General features: G+C 48.5%; 1 protein-coding gene and 1 long non-coding RNA gene across 5 annotated transcripts in view; one reads left to right on the forward strand and one right to left on the reverse strand.

The window, feature by feature from the left end:
- Amotl1 (angiomotin like 1) overlaps positions 1-14,470 on the forward strand; it is a 117,418-nt gene that overhangs the window by 46,216 nt on the left and 56,732 nt on the right. Inside the window, exon 1 of one of the 4 annotated variants that reach the window (XM_050120606.1) lies at positions 10,088-10,948. The exons of 2 other annotated variants lie outside the window; for them this stretch is intronic. Coding sequence is in view for 1 of the 2 variants with exons in the window: in XM_050120605.1 (XP_049976562.1) it covers positions 11,331-11,379 (49 nt within the window). In the remaining variant the exon portion in view is untranslated. Of the gene's footprint in view, positions 1-10,087; positions 10,949-11,199; positions 11,380-14,470 lie in introns of those variants that run through there. One more of the 4 variants, XM_050120605.1, reaches the window with a different exon arrangement.
- On the reverse strand, positions 796-11,100 carry LOC126487660 (uncharacterized). The gene is made up of 4 exons (XR_007588460.1): positions 10,889-11,100; positions 4,630-4,770; positions 3,190-3,369; positions 796-894 (listed from the first exon to the last, which is right to left on the reverse strand). It is a non-coding gene; the product is annotated as an uncharacterized lncRNA (long non-coding RNA).

The raw sequence follows: 14,470 nt of genomic DNA on the forward strand, positions 1-14,470 counted from the left end.
GTGGGTAGGCATGGCAACGGGAAAGAGGCAGTTGCTGCGTTGCAGTCGGGACAGAATGGTGAATGTGGATGCTTAGATGGCCTCCTCTTTCCTCCTTTATCCAGTCTGAAAATCCCGTAGGATGGAGCTCCTCAGTTAGTCCTCGCTGGGAACACCCCCAGATCTTCCCAGAAGTGTCTTCTAAGCGGGTCTCAGTTGACAGTAAAGATGGACTTTCACAAGTCCTCTGAACTGAATACATGTCTTCTTCAATATTAAGATTTTGATTTTTTCCCTATTCTTTTAACAAAAACCAAGGCTGAGCTGTTCCATTTTGGAGAAGTCAGAACATCTTAATGTCCCCATGGGAGTGAGCCCCAGGACATCCTCCTTACCTCACACTTAGCACCATCAGGACATCTGACAGGATGTCATGTGATAGGGAATGGATTCCTGCCTCCAGAGAAAACCCGGTCTGTTGTACAGTGATGGTTAGTAGCAAGGTCTTAGAGGCTTAAAACTTCATTTCCTATTTCCTTTACCCAGTTATCCACCTTTTGTCTTCTACAGCTTTCTCTCTCTCTCTCTCTCTCTCTTTCTCTCTCTCTATCCACAAATTAATTCTGATTATTAGTTCATCTAAAATAGCTAACCTAGCCCATTGGTCTTCAGGTTTGTATATATAAACACACACACAAACACACACACACACAAATACATTTTCCATTTGACCTCTAATTAAACAGAAATTCAATGGAATAGAAATTAGCTTTTAAAACATGTTTTATCTTAAAATATATGTATATGTGTGGCAGGGATGGTACGGATGAGTTCAGGTGCCCGCTGAGGCCAGAAGAGAATGCCAGAGTGCTGAAGCTGGATTGACATGCTGTTGGAGGCTACCCTGTGTGGATCCTGCGCAGGAGCAGAACACGTTAACTGTGAGGCATCTCTCCAGCCCTACTAATTGCCCACTTTTAAGATGGATTTTTTTTAATGATGTCCTAGTTCATTTATTTACAATACTGGTTATTTGACATTGAACTTGTGATCCATGAATGGATGGCCAATTACTGTGTGTGACATACTGCATCAGGGCTCTGTGGAGCAAATGCCGAGGAGTTTTGGCTCTTCAGATATTCAGAGCCAGGCATCATCCCATGTCCCAGTTTCCCTTCTCCGGGCTAGGGGTGTCCGGGGGCCCGCTCCACTGCCACCCTGCCCAGCATCTTCTGAGTGCTTTGTTTAGGAATGTTGCCCTGGAACCTGGCCTCTGCACTGAACACACAGCCTCATGCACGGCTTGACTTATACATGGCTCAGTTAGTGGCCATCAGACCCTTTTGTCTCAACCCTTGTCTGAGTTGCTGTCAGCCAACAAACCAATTCTGATTTATTGTTCACCTAAAATGGCTAATTTAGCCCAATGGTCCCCAGGTTTGTCTTTTAGGATATCTTAGGATATTTTCCTAAATTATGGGAATGAGGTCGGTGAATAGCTCAAATCAACATGACCGTCTTTCATACTTCTTACAAGTTCCCGAAACTCAAGAAGTATAAAAAGGAAGCTGTAACTACCAGCCCTCTGCCCTAGCAACAATTTAAACACCGGTACAATGGTCTCTTGATAAAAGAACAGGTTAATAACAACAGCTAGTAATCTGGAGATGAGCTGTGAACTGAATGTGTGGTCAGCTTTGCTAGTGATCCTGAATCTCCCAAAGCCCCTCGAGGCAATATGCAGGTCACCACAATAATAAAGAGAGAAAACCCTGAGTTTTGTGTAACTTAAGGTCATCCTCAAATAACTAATAAATGACGGGGTGAGGAAGCCTATTCCAGGACCGTCTGAGTGGGAAGTCTGTTTTAAAATATGCAGAGAGAGTGTGTGCTGTGGTTGTGGGAACACAGAGCTTGCTTCTTCCCGGTTTAAGAGGAAGAGACTGTGTTTGCCTTGGGGGCTCATCACTCACTACCTGAGGATCTGTTGCAGAGGCCTTTGCTCTAGGCAGTAAGATCTGGAGTCCTGGAGACTGTCTGGTGAGGTGAGCTAGGAGGGATGTAACCGTGAGAAAACCTGCTCTGTCCCATGCTACCCGGAAGAGTTTACCTGCCTCTTTCCTGTCTGCATAAGCCTCATCTTCATAGATAACCAGCCCTGCGGGGTAGCCTGCACTGATCACGTGTACAGTCACAGAGCCTGGGTGTTGAAATATTGAGCGGCGGCGGGGCTGCGTCCCCAACACCCCGGCCGCTTGGCTAGCTCATGCCCGAAATAACAACACACAAACTGTATTCATTTAAGAACTGCTTGGCCCATGAACTCTAGCCCTTACAGGCTAATTCTCGCACCTGGACTAGCCCATTTCTAATGATGTGTGTAAGCACCCCAAGGTGCGCTTACCGGGAAGATTCTAGCCTCCGTCCATCATGGTGTCTCTGCTCCAGAGAGCAGAGCTGTTGAGTCTCCGGGAGCAGAGCAGAGTCTGACCTCACTTCCTCTTCCGCCCAGCATCCTATTCTGTTTCCTCCTCCCATCTATGCTCTAAGCTAAGCCAAGCAGTTTCTTTATTGCTCAGCCAATGAAATCAACAGATTGATATGACACTCCCACATCACCTGGGGGAGACGGTGTGTGTGCTAGCTCAAGGAAGAAGTTGGGATTTGCTCATTTTGTTCCCAAAATCATCTGTCTGAATCCTCATTTAGACTGGGATTCTGAGAGCCAGACAAGAGGGACCCAGTGTCCCAAGCCAGCGGCTCTCGTCCTATGTGATACCTTGACAGACAGCCTCAGCATCATTGGGAAACTTGTCAGAAACACGAATTTGAGGCCCGCCCAGACCTACTGAGTCAAAAGCTAGGACAGGCCCAGCAGTCTGCATTCACAAGCCTCACAGATGGCTCCCAGACTACTGAGGTTCACCAGGGACGTCCCAGCACACAGTATCATGGATCTTTCCTGGTTTCTGTTTCAACAGAATCTGTGTTCCCTTGCCCAGTCTGTGAATTGCTCTGTGTAGGAATTCACGTTCCCAGTTTCGTGGAATCGTTCCTGTCCTTACCATCTGTTCTCAAGCCTCCGTTGCTCTTAGAATGATGCTGGCTGTATCACAGACACACACACTTTGATTGCTAGATGGATAACTTAGAACATTTATCACGTCAACTGTAACATTTCCTCCAAATTTATGCTGTAAAATGACTCACCCCCTTCTAAACTGAACTTCCCAGTGGTGGAACCATTAGAACAGTGGGGCTTTCCCATCGCCCTGTTTCTGTCGTGGCTTTCATGGTGTAAGAGCTGCCGCCGGCCTGCAGTCCCCATTCCAAAAGAGATAAACTGTGCAGGTCGCAGAGAGGCCAGGTTCCTTCCATTGTTCTCTGGCTCTAGGTTAAAAAGATAGGTTTTCAGAATGAAACACCCAAGCTGAGCCTAATCCCCTGTAAGTCCTCAGCATCAACATTGTGATCCAAGTTGTCACTTACTGTGAAAACTCTTGCTGGTCATGTTAGGTCGCCCTGGCCTAGAATTTTCGTTCTTGGGATTGCGGGCCTGTACCACCATGAAAGGTTCAAATCCTTGCTTTTAACAGTGGTTTGATGTTCTTAGAAACCCAGTGTGCTTTCAGTTTTATATATACAAATGTGTATCACCACTAGGAAGAAGGCAATAAATTATTTTCTTTGTGTGAGATATAATCACTGGGCAAACACAGCTGAGACTGCTTTCTGTCGAGGAAGAATCAATAGAGAGAGGCCCAGGGGCTTCCTTCTCTATTAAGCAATGCCAATTAATTAACCAAGTCAGCAATTCTCAGCCAAGGACAACTTAGTACCCTACGGTATAGCTATGTCTAGAGAGTTTTTTTTATCTTTCCTTTCCTTCCTTTCTTCCTTCCCTCCTTCCTTCTTTCTTTTTAAGATTTTTCCTGCATGTATGTATGTACACCGTGGGTGTTCAGGGCCTGCAGGAGCCAGAAGAGGGTGGATTCCCTGGAACTGGACTTAGAGACTGTTGTAAGCCACTATGTGGGTGCTGGGTACTGAACCTTGGTCTGAGCAAGAGCATCCAGTGATCTTAAATGCCAATTCATTTCTCCAGTCCTGTTTTCTTAACCAGGCATCAAGAGGTGACTGCTACTGACTCTTCAACTACAGTGCATAGAGCAGTATCTCACAACAAAAGCTTTCAGCCTATTGTCAGTCAGTGCCTCTGCTGAGAAACCCTAACCCAGACAAATCAAGCCATAATCGGTGAGAACTATCACCAACTCCCAGTGGTCCTGAGGTTTCTGTAGTGAGAGTCTCAATAACAACCAGAATAGCTTGATCATTTCAATAGTTACTCATGCCAAGCTCATATCCAGAGCCTGTTTAGCATCCTCTAGAGTTTGTAGCCAGTTTTTAGAATCAGCCCCCTTCTACTTTCCCACATTTTTGTGGTAGATGCATTCTCTGGCCATGGTCTTATCTTCTCTGTCTCTCACATTTTAATAGCTCCAATTACAGGCTACTCGTATATTAGATAACAACACCCCCGGGAGGAGCTGATGAGGCAAGAGACCAGTGTGTCACTGAGGGTGTGAAACCGAAAGCATCCCCACAAACAGGCCTCAGACCCATAACTTAGTCACTGAGCCAAATTACCTGTGGCAATTTAGGTAGCTCAGAGCCTGGCTTCTGTCTGTCCCTAAGTCCTCCAGTGAGTTTCAAATGGAGCAGACTCCCAGCTGATGGATTCTGTGCTGGTTGATGATTTTCTGTCAGCTCGGCACAAGCTCTGGTCATCTGCGAAGTGAAACCCTCAGTTAGGAAATTGTCTCCGTCAGGCGGGCCCGTGAGCATGTCTGAGGGGCATCTTGTTTAAGGATTGATGTGGTAGGCCGATCCCAGCTGTGGGTGGTATCACCTCTGGACAGGTGGTCTTGGAGTGTATAACAAAGCAGGCTGAACAAGCTATGGGGAGCAGCCAGTCAGCGTGTTCCTCCATGGCTTCTCCATCAGCTCCTGCCTCCAGGTTCCTGCCCTGACTTCCATTCACGATGGACTCTAAGCTCTAAGGTGGAATGAACCCTTTCTTCTCCCAGCCGCTTGTGTTCACGGAGTTCATCACAGCAGCAGAAAGTGAACTAGGACTTGATCCTGCTGTGTCACACTTTTCTTAGGAGTGGCTGCCTTGTCCTCGGACACAGTTTCCCCGGACTCAGGGGTGTCTCACCCTGGATGTCTGTCCATTTTCCTCACCACACTCCTTCCCTTTTGCTTTTCCTTTTCCATGGTGACGAATCTGGCCCTGGCAAGATTCTCTGGCCTCTTCCTCCTCTCTCATCACCCACACCCTATAGACGTTGGTCCCTGGATCATGGAGCTAGCTCTCAACACTTCCCAAGTTGGGGGCAGGGCATATGCCTGCCTCTTGGGAGGCAGCATGCATGATGTAAGGCTTACTCAAGAATGTGATGGTATGTTTGGAGACAAGTTGGGAAGGGAAGACCAACTGCTATCTTTACAAAATACACAAGAGAATGAAAAGCTTGGAAAGAATCTCTTCGTCTGTGGAGAGTACACCCTTATCCAAAGGCATGCACCAAGCCTGCCTGTGGGTGCCAACCTCCTACTGTGGCCGTTTCCATTGTCGGTCTGATTGGATTGAGAAACACGCGGGGCATTGATGAAGAATACCTTTGCCTGTGTTTGTCAGGGCTTTCCCCCAGAACAGCTGAGGGTGGAGGACCCATCTGGAATGTGGGTAGCGCCATCCTATGGACTAGAGTTCTTGCTAAATAAAACAGGAAAAGGCAAAACCAGGTAAAAGCTGAACACCCCTTTCTCTTCTTCCTGATCTGCCCAGATGTGACGAAGCAGCCTCACGTTCCTGCCCCCATGCCTTCCCCACCTAGCAATGGCGTGACATGAAATGAATATTTCCTGTCTTCAATTATGTCTTGTCAGATCTTTGGTTATGAAAATGAGAAAAGTAATTCATGCGTCTATATGCCGTATGCTTTCACCTACACATACATACACATGACAAATTTAAATTATATAATAAGCTTATTAAGAAATTAACAATAATAGCTGAATAAACTAGGGCACTTATACAATCCATGTTCTCCCTGGTTCAGAGTGCCTTCTAGTGTAATTGCTGATGGAAGGGCAATGCCTCCTGCATGGATATACTGGAAAGGAGGACAGTGACCTATCACAGTACCACAAGGGTACTCAGAAAGCATATGAAAATTTTTTTCTGGAATTTGCCATGTAGTAGTTTTGGACTGCAGCTGACTAGGTAAACTGAAACTACAGAAAATGAATTTACAGATAAGAGGATGCAGCCAGGCAATGGTGGCACACACCTTTGATGCCAGCACTCAGAAGGAGGAAGTCAGATACCTGTGAATTCTAGGCCAGCCTGGTCTATGGAGTGAGTTTCAGGACAGCCAGGGCCACACAGAGAGACCCTGTCTTGAAAAACCAAACAACAATAGCAAACAAACAAACAAACAAAAAACAACAGCAGAAAAACAAAAAACAAATAAGAGGATGCTACTGGGCCTGGGTCCGTCAAATCCAGTGTGAATGTGGCCATTGGATGTTTATGAAGGAATTAAAAGGGGAGATGCTGAGGAGCAGTGCTTTCCTTTCTTGTGTCCATGGCTTTGTCTAGAATAGCCGATTTCAGTCGGGTGTAGTGGGGTATGCCTATAGTTCCTGTAGCATGAATTCTAATTAGCTTTAATAATCAAAACCCCAAGTCAGATATAAGGGTAAAGGCTGAAAGATCAAAGAAACAGATCAGCCAGTCACTAGTTCTTACCTCTACAAAATCCTCAGACCGAATGGGGTGTCCTGTATCTACAAATCCTCAGACTAAATGCAATGAACTCGTGTCTCCTCCTCCCCAGCCATACCCCTTCCTGTCTCTATGTCCTTACTGTTGGGATTAGAGGCATGGACTCCCAAGTACTGGAATTAAAGGTGAGCCTCCTCTGTCTAGCTCTGTTTCTCTTTGAGACTCGATCAATCTGTGTAGCCCAGGGCAACCTTGAACTCACAGAGATCCATCTGCATCTGCCTCCCAAGTGCAGGGATTAAAAGGTGTGTGCCACCACTGCCTGGCTTCTATGGCTAATTAGTGACTCACTCCACACTCTGATCTTCAGGCAAGCTTCATTTGTTATAGCACAAACAAAAGATCACCACATTTTCAACACTTGGAATGGCAGTATGACCATGAGTTCAGCATTGTGGACACCAGGACATTAGAGCTATCTTGCAAGGACCCTGCTTAAAACAAAACACAACCTACCCTCCAACAGCAGCAATACCAGACACCCCCTTGTCAGTCCTTGGGTCCCTTTCAGTGCTGAGTGCAATCCACTTGTGCCTCAGTAGCGCCCCTCTTGGTGGCCTCTGTGTGTCAGCCACCACTCCTTACCTTTAGCAAATTGAGTTTGGTGTGGCCAGTACTTCTGAAAGAAATTTGAGAGTCCCACTACCCCAGTAAACCTAGGAGGGACTCTTTGTGAGCTCTGACATCTATGCTGAGATGTTCTGAATTCGGAGATAGGCTATGGGAATTCAAATTCCTACATGCTATGGCTCAGAAATCACACTTTGGAAAGTACCGGAAAACCGGAACTTTAAAGCAATCTTTCTAGAAGCAAAACAAGTCATTTTAATCAAGGCTGCCTGATTGAAACCTTCCATTGGTTTGTTCTTTAAATAGTCATTCATTGTGCCCTACAGGCTGTAGTGCCCATCTCAGAGGAGGCTACGTGATTCCCTGCATGACTTTGTGGACTCTTCTGTCCTTAGCCTTCTCTTTCCCTCTTCGGCCACTTAGTGTCCAATGAGCAAGGTCCAGGCTAATAAAAACTTAGATGTGTGTTCAGATAGGAGCTGAGTGCATGTGGATGGAGGGTGTTTGCATGCTAATAAAGCATTGAAAGCCCTTGGTATTTTGAAATTCTGGAAGAAAAAGGGAAGACTCTCGCTGACTTCCTAAGCTGCAGATACTGGTCTGCTATCTCAGCCCTCAAAACAAGCTTCAGAGGTTGAGGCAGAAGAAACTGTGGTTTGTGGTCTAACCCTCCCAGTCTAGAAGGGGAAGAACCTAGGCTAGTGCTCAGGCCTTACCCTCAGGCTGCTGATATCCTATTGGCAATATCCAATACCCATCCTGTTTGGTCCCCGAAGGACACTCAATTGTCCCTATCACCTTCCCTAGCTGTTAGTACGAGAAAGAGTGAGTCACTGCAGAATGGATGTTGACATTTAGTGTGAGTATGTATACCCCCTCCCCCAGAAGCACAGGTATGAACCACTGCTTTGCTTGCTAGTTAAGACATTATTTTAGGAAAAGTCTTACTCGTCAACATGACTGACCTGACATCCTCTTTGTGGGACCAGAACTTGATGCGTTTCTCCTGCCTCTGCCCCTCTAGAGCTGGTATTATTGGTGTGTACCACCATTATTTATTGTTGTTGTAGTTGTTATTATTATTATTATTATTATTATTATTATTATTATTATTATATGTGATCTGTTAGAGAAAGCTTTGTTGGAGCTGGCACCTTTTCTTTCAGCCCACAGTTTCTGAGCAGTCGATTCAGAGACATGGAGAAGGTCACTCATTTTCTACATTCGAGGTACAGACTACTAGCAGCTGAGAGGGCTAAGACAGGGTTAGGAAAGCTGGCCTCCAGCAGGGCTTTCTGTCTAGGCTGCCACGTGTGTGGCTACTTGGGGTCAATCGAGGAGTGCAGAGTGTGGGCCAAACTCTCCTATGAACTCCCAAGATTCTCAGCTTGCAGACTGTGCCCTAGAGAGCTGCGGAGCTGGGTGACAAAGTAACCTTGGCACTTCCCAGCCCTTTTCTTTCTCCAGCCTCTCCCAGCCCTTGTTTCACTTAGAAGCATGCTTTCCATGTGAACTGGTTTGCATGCTTCCACCTTGTCTCCTTCGCACTCCAGAGGGCCTCGGGTTCAATTCCCAGCACCTCCATGGCAGCCATAGCTGTCTGTAACTCAAGTTCCACGGCTTCTGGCAGCCTCACACAGACATATCTGCAGACAAAATGCCATTGAACACAAAATAAAAATTAATTATGTTTTAAAAAAGAGAGCGATTAGGTGTCTTGTCCAAGGTCAGTAGGATACCAGTCAGCTGAACTGTGATGTCACCCATGGAGGTGTTTGTATCCTAGAGCTGGTGCTTATAACTGGTCAGTTTTGCTTCCTCCAAGGACAGAACCCAGCAGGGGAATTAGAATGTGTAGACTAGCCTCTTCCCTTCAATTTCTGTCCATTACTTCTTCTTTATAACTTGTCAAGGTCCAGATAAATCACTGAAGCAATTGTTCCCTCATTGACTGTAAGGCACAGCCTCAGCTCCTAAGCCGGCACTCAACATTGACACCATGTGGTAGGGAGTGTTGTATGGAGGTTTCTGTCCCTTCTGGTCCCAACATAATCACACAGAAACTATATTATTAAATCACTGCTTGGCCCATTAGCTCTCACTTCCTATCGGCTAACTCTTATAGCTTAATTGAACACATCTCCATTAATCTATGCATCACCTCGAGATCATGGCCCACCTGCAATGTTTCAGCGCATCTCTCCCTGGAGGTGGCCCCATGTCTTCTCCTTGACTCCACCCTCTTCCTCCCAGCATTCAGTTTAGTGTTGTGTTATATGTGTCCCCCCACCAAGTTCTGCCTTGCTATAGGTCCAAAGCAGTTTCTTTATTAATCAATGGTAACCACAGTATACAGAGGGAAATCTCATCAAGGAAGCACATGTGGGGTGTGGGGTTCCACCCCGGCTTTGCTACTGAACTTGTTCTGTGACATTAGGGAAGTCATTTCACAGCCTGACAGGAGTCTCCTCAACAGCCAAACCAAGGTGTGGTACAGTTTCTTCATTTCATCCCAGGCCTACACTTCTGTGACTTTGCTCATCTTCCGCAAGCGTGTTGCCTCTTCCTTTGTAGTTAAAACTCTTTCCCCCATTTCTACTTTCTCGCCAAGCACGCGAACCCTGCCAGCTCCTTCTGGGCTCCACTGCCCTTGCCAGCCAGTGCCTCTTTTTCCTGCTCATCTGATCTACACCCCTCCCCCCTGCACTCTTTCTGGACCAGATGCTCCAGTCCAAATTTAACAAGTGAGGATCCACCGCCCTGCCTTTTCTGTGCACATATCTTGACTCTGTGTGTCTTACAAGGGCAGGTGACTTTAAGTGGAGCCTCTGCTTGAGAAATGACTCTGCCAATTACATTTGGGCCCTCAGTCTGCGGAGCCCATGTTACCAAATCTGAAGGCTGTCATGAAATCTGATGAAGCCCGGAGAGTAAAGATGTGAGCAGCTGAGTTAGGGAATTGGCACAACACAGACAGGAACCCTTTGATGGCCTGGGAAGAAGGGAGAGAGGGAGGAGACAGACAGAAGCCCGGATTTGCCCTAACCCTCTAAGACCTTGGTCTGCAGCCCCACCTCTCAGAAGATCAGAAAGGGCCCAGAACTTGGCTTCAGAAGGCAAGGACTATAATCCAGTACAGTGGGCTGGGTGTGGAGTGTTGCTTAGGAAAGAGATCCTGATTTCAGAGGTGGGACAGAGTCACAAACACTGTCCTAACACTTAAAATTCTTCACTTCTGGTTGAACAGATAAGGGCCTGGGGGTTGTGGCCACAGGATGTAAGGTCCTAGGAACCTATTGAACTTTTAAAGCTGTCAGTAAGGTCTGTTTAGGCCACTTTGCTGCTCAGAGGGGCTTATCACAGCCCCTCCTATCGCGATCTCCTTACCTGATCAAAGCACTAGGGCCTAGGGAATGCTGAGAAAAATAAGGCCACTTTCACCTGGAAATTCCGCGTAGGAGAAAAGTTGACCCTAAACCGAACCTGGTCAGGAGTTCCGAGGCAGATCCCACGGATGGAGTCTAAAGCATTCAGGCAGAAATGGTGAGTGTGTCAGGAATTCAGAGGCAGCCGAGGACAAAACAAGGGTCTAAGGGAGACACGTCAGCCTGAGCCCCGGCAGTTTCTGAGGTCCCGGGAGGGGCGACGGGAAGCTGGGGACGGGCTCTAGGGCCCCGCGGCCAGGGCCTGGGCGGGGTGGAGTGTAAGGTTACAGGGACGGGACTAGCGACCCTCCCGGGCAGCTCGGGCGGCCGGGAGCGCGGGGCGCTCAGGGACCGGGCGGCAGGGTGGGGTGGGTGGGACTGGAGGGGGAGCTGGGCATCTCTCTACTTCCTGAGCGCTGGGGCGCCCCTCGCCGCGCCGCCCAGCCGCCAGCCATCCCCCTGCCGCCATTCCCCTGCCGGGATCGCCCCATGATCGCCTCATGCGGAGGGCAAAGTCGCGCCGGGGACCTTGCGAGCCTGTGCTGAGAGGTAACCTGCTCAAGCCGGGGGTTCAGGGAGGGCTCCTCTGGACTGGGCCGAGAGGTCTCTGTGGTTCTTCCTCGGATTCCAGGCTGACATCAGCTCTGCTCCAGATGTGGGGACTTGGGCGGCCAGGTCGGCGCCGGGGCCTCCGAGTGTCCCGTGAGGGATCCAGAAGGTTCAATAAGACACAAAGCAGAATCCAGTCCCGTGCCACCCTCCAAGTGCCCAGTACCCACGGGCGGATCCCTACGGGAGACCGGGGACTCTGGTTCTCGCATGGGCCCCCGAGGCGGGACTGACTTTTCCCGTGTTGTTGGCGGGTCCCAGTCGCCGGTGGGGCAGGAGGGTTGGCGGATGCTGCTGTCCCGGCGCAGACAAAGGCGCACGGGGTGCCCAGCCCGGACCCCAGGACGCGCCCTGGCCGGGAGGCTCGAGGCCCCCTCCGCCCCTGCGTCTTCTTTGTTCTTCCCAAACAAGTTTCTTACACAAATCGGGGGTTGGATCCGGCTTTCCCTGGCCTGTTGGCACTGCCTTGAAAAGAATCTGGTTTCTGGGAGGAAACGTAAACTTTCCAAGGGGGAGTTGGTCGAACTTTCTGGGAACGTGACATTTGTGGCAGGCCGGAGAGCGGTACCCAGGTCCACGACGGCTCTTGACAGCCCAGAGGAACCGCTGGTACTGCCTCCTAGGGAACCACGCTGGGGGATGAGTTCTCTTCTCCAAAAATCCCAGGCCTTTCCCCCTTCCCATTTTTTTTAAATGTTTGCTTTTCTGCCTTTGTCGTGGGCGTATTGTCTCTATTATCTGGACTGCGGCTTCAGGACACAGATCTTGATCCCAAGGGCCTTGGTGCTTACATTTTGTATGGAATTTGGCCCCTCTGCTTCCTGCTCCTTTCCACATGGTTCTAGCTTCCTCCTCTGAAGACTATTAAAAGTTTGGCGGGTTTTGCTTATAAAAGGCCTTGGTGGTGGTGGAGGGTTGATGCCTCAGCAGCGTCAGCTTGTTCTTCAGGAGTGAGCACAGCAGGCTAGGGTATATTAAACAGCTACAGTTCAGGAGACTCCTTTTCGGGGAGTGAAATGTCAGGGCTTGACGATGGAACGCTCCTGGCTTCCTGCTTCCAAAACTAGCCTGTGGATCCTGCCAGACTGCCTAAGATTCTTCCTGGCGGCCTACCATATGGGGCCCAGGTTGGCTACCCAGTCCAACACTGGCGCTTAAGGTTCTCTGGGACTCAAGTTCTTGACGGTTCCAGAGAAACAGAAAAAGTGCATACTAGGACTGTGCTCTGAACATTACATGGTTTCTCTCTAAGATGGCTTTTTATCAGAATAACGAGAGAACAGTACTTAAGTTGAACTGTGGAAGAAAAGCAAAGGATCAGGAGGCAGACATTTGAGCAGAACGAAAAAGAGCAGGACATAGAATAGTGTTCTAAAGACCTCTTACTTGGTGGGTTCCTGCTGTGTGCATGTGTGTGTGGTCATGCAAGGAGCAGGCATAGAATAGAGTGTTCTAAAGACCTCTTACTTGGTGGGTTCCTGGTGTGTGTGTGTGTGTGTGTGTGTGTGTGTGTGTGTGGTCATGCAAGGAGCAGGCATAGAATAGAGTGTTCTAAACTCTCTTACTTGGTGGGTTCCTGGTGTGTGTGTGTGTGTGTGTGTGTGGTCATGCAAGGAGCAGGCATAGAATAGAGTGTTCTAAACTCTCTTACTTGGTGGGTTCCTGGTGTGTGTGTGTGTGTGTGTGTGTGTGTGGTCATGCAAGGAGCAGGCATAGAATAGAGTGTTCTAAAGACCTCTTACTTGGTGGGTTCCTGGTGTGTGTGCACAGGTGATGTTTAGTTGTTAAGTGAGTTCGTTTTTGCTTCATCTTGCATGCCACATTTTTTCTTGATGAGGGAAACTCATTCAGGTGACAAGTGAGTGAGAAGCTGCTGTGACGAATGCCCTCATGTCTAGGTATTCAAGGTTCTGTTGAGAAGGTGTGGGCTGGGGGGGGCTCCAGTGGACCGAGAGCACGCACAGACTGAAGCGTGAAGAGTGCATCTTTTATGGACCGCAGCACACAAATGGAGAACCTTCCCGGGAAGGTGCTCGGCTGATGAGCGTGGAGAGTGCCTGCTCCCCGCCAGCCAGCGTGTGTGTGGAGCATCTCTGTGTGGCACCATGCTCTTTCTGATGTCCGACACCATCCAGATACGTGATCCCAGAGCCAGACACACCCAGATGTGTGACCCCAGAGCTAGACACACCCAGATGTGCGACCCCAAGAATGGTGCGCTGAATTAACCGAGGCAGGAGCTCTGCTGGGAGAGCATCCTCCAGGTGAGCGTGTGTTTTCTGAAAGTGCACAGCAACACCTGGAACTGAAAATATCCAGTGACTGTCAGGTTCTGCGGTTCACACCCATGTGTTGGAGTTCGTAAGAACTGCAAGCATTTCTAGTATTTACCAACGTTTTCTCAAGTAGCACTCCTTTCCAGCTGTGTCCCAGTGCATATGTGTGTCCCTGCGCATATGGAAACGCAGGCCAGGGATTTTGTAGTATTTTGAATGTTTTTGTTACCATTGGAGGGTATCTAAATTCAGTAGGTGACAGAATCCTTGAAAAGCAAGAGGTGAGGGAGGAGGTCAGGCCAGAGGATGTATTTGATTACAAAGTTTGCTAGGAATTGTCTGAGGTTATTGAGGTTTTATGTTTGTTTGCCGAGGGATTTTGTTTGAAGTTCTGTTGGTTTGCCCTTGCTTTGTTTTGGAGGAGTGGTTCTGTGTATTTCTGTGTACACCTGGCCGAGGTGGGTGGGTCAGGGCACTGCTTCTCTGAAAGGAAGTCGCTGGTGCTCTTGGATGTTGCCCTGGGTCCTGTGCTCTTCTGTCACTGTGGCAGGGCCAGCCATCTCAGGGCCAATGAATGTCAGGTCCTACTCAGCACAGCATTGTTCCAATGACCCCTGTGCTTATATGGGCCATGGCAGTCATTAGTTGTTACAGGACCATGGACCCAGACATGGCGCTTGGTAGCAACTCAGGCTCAGATGCCTCCACAGGCCCCGTGTTAACATAGGACATCCAGATCATTCTGGATGCATTCA

Source organism: Alexandromys fortis, unplaced genomic scaffold (genome assembly GCF_014885135.2).
Source record: "Alexandromys fortis isolate MF-2015 unplaced genomic scaffold, M_Fortis_MF-2015_v1.1 scaffold_171, whole genome shotgun sequence".
Classification (NCBI taxonomy): Eukaryota; Metazoa; Chordata; class Mammalia; order Rodentia; family Cricetidae; genus Alexandromys; species Alexandromys fortis.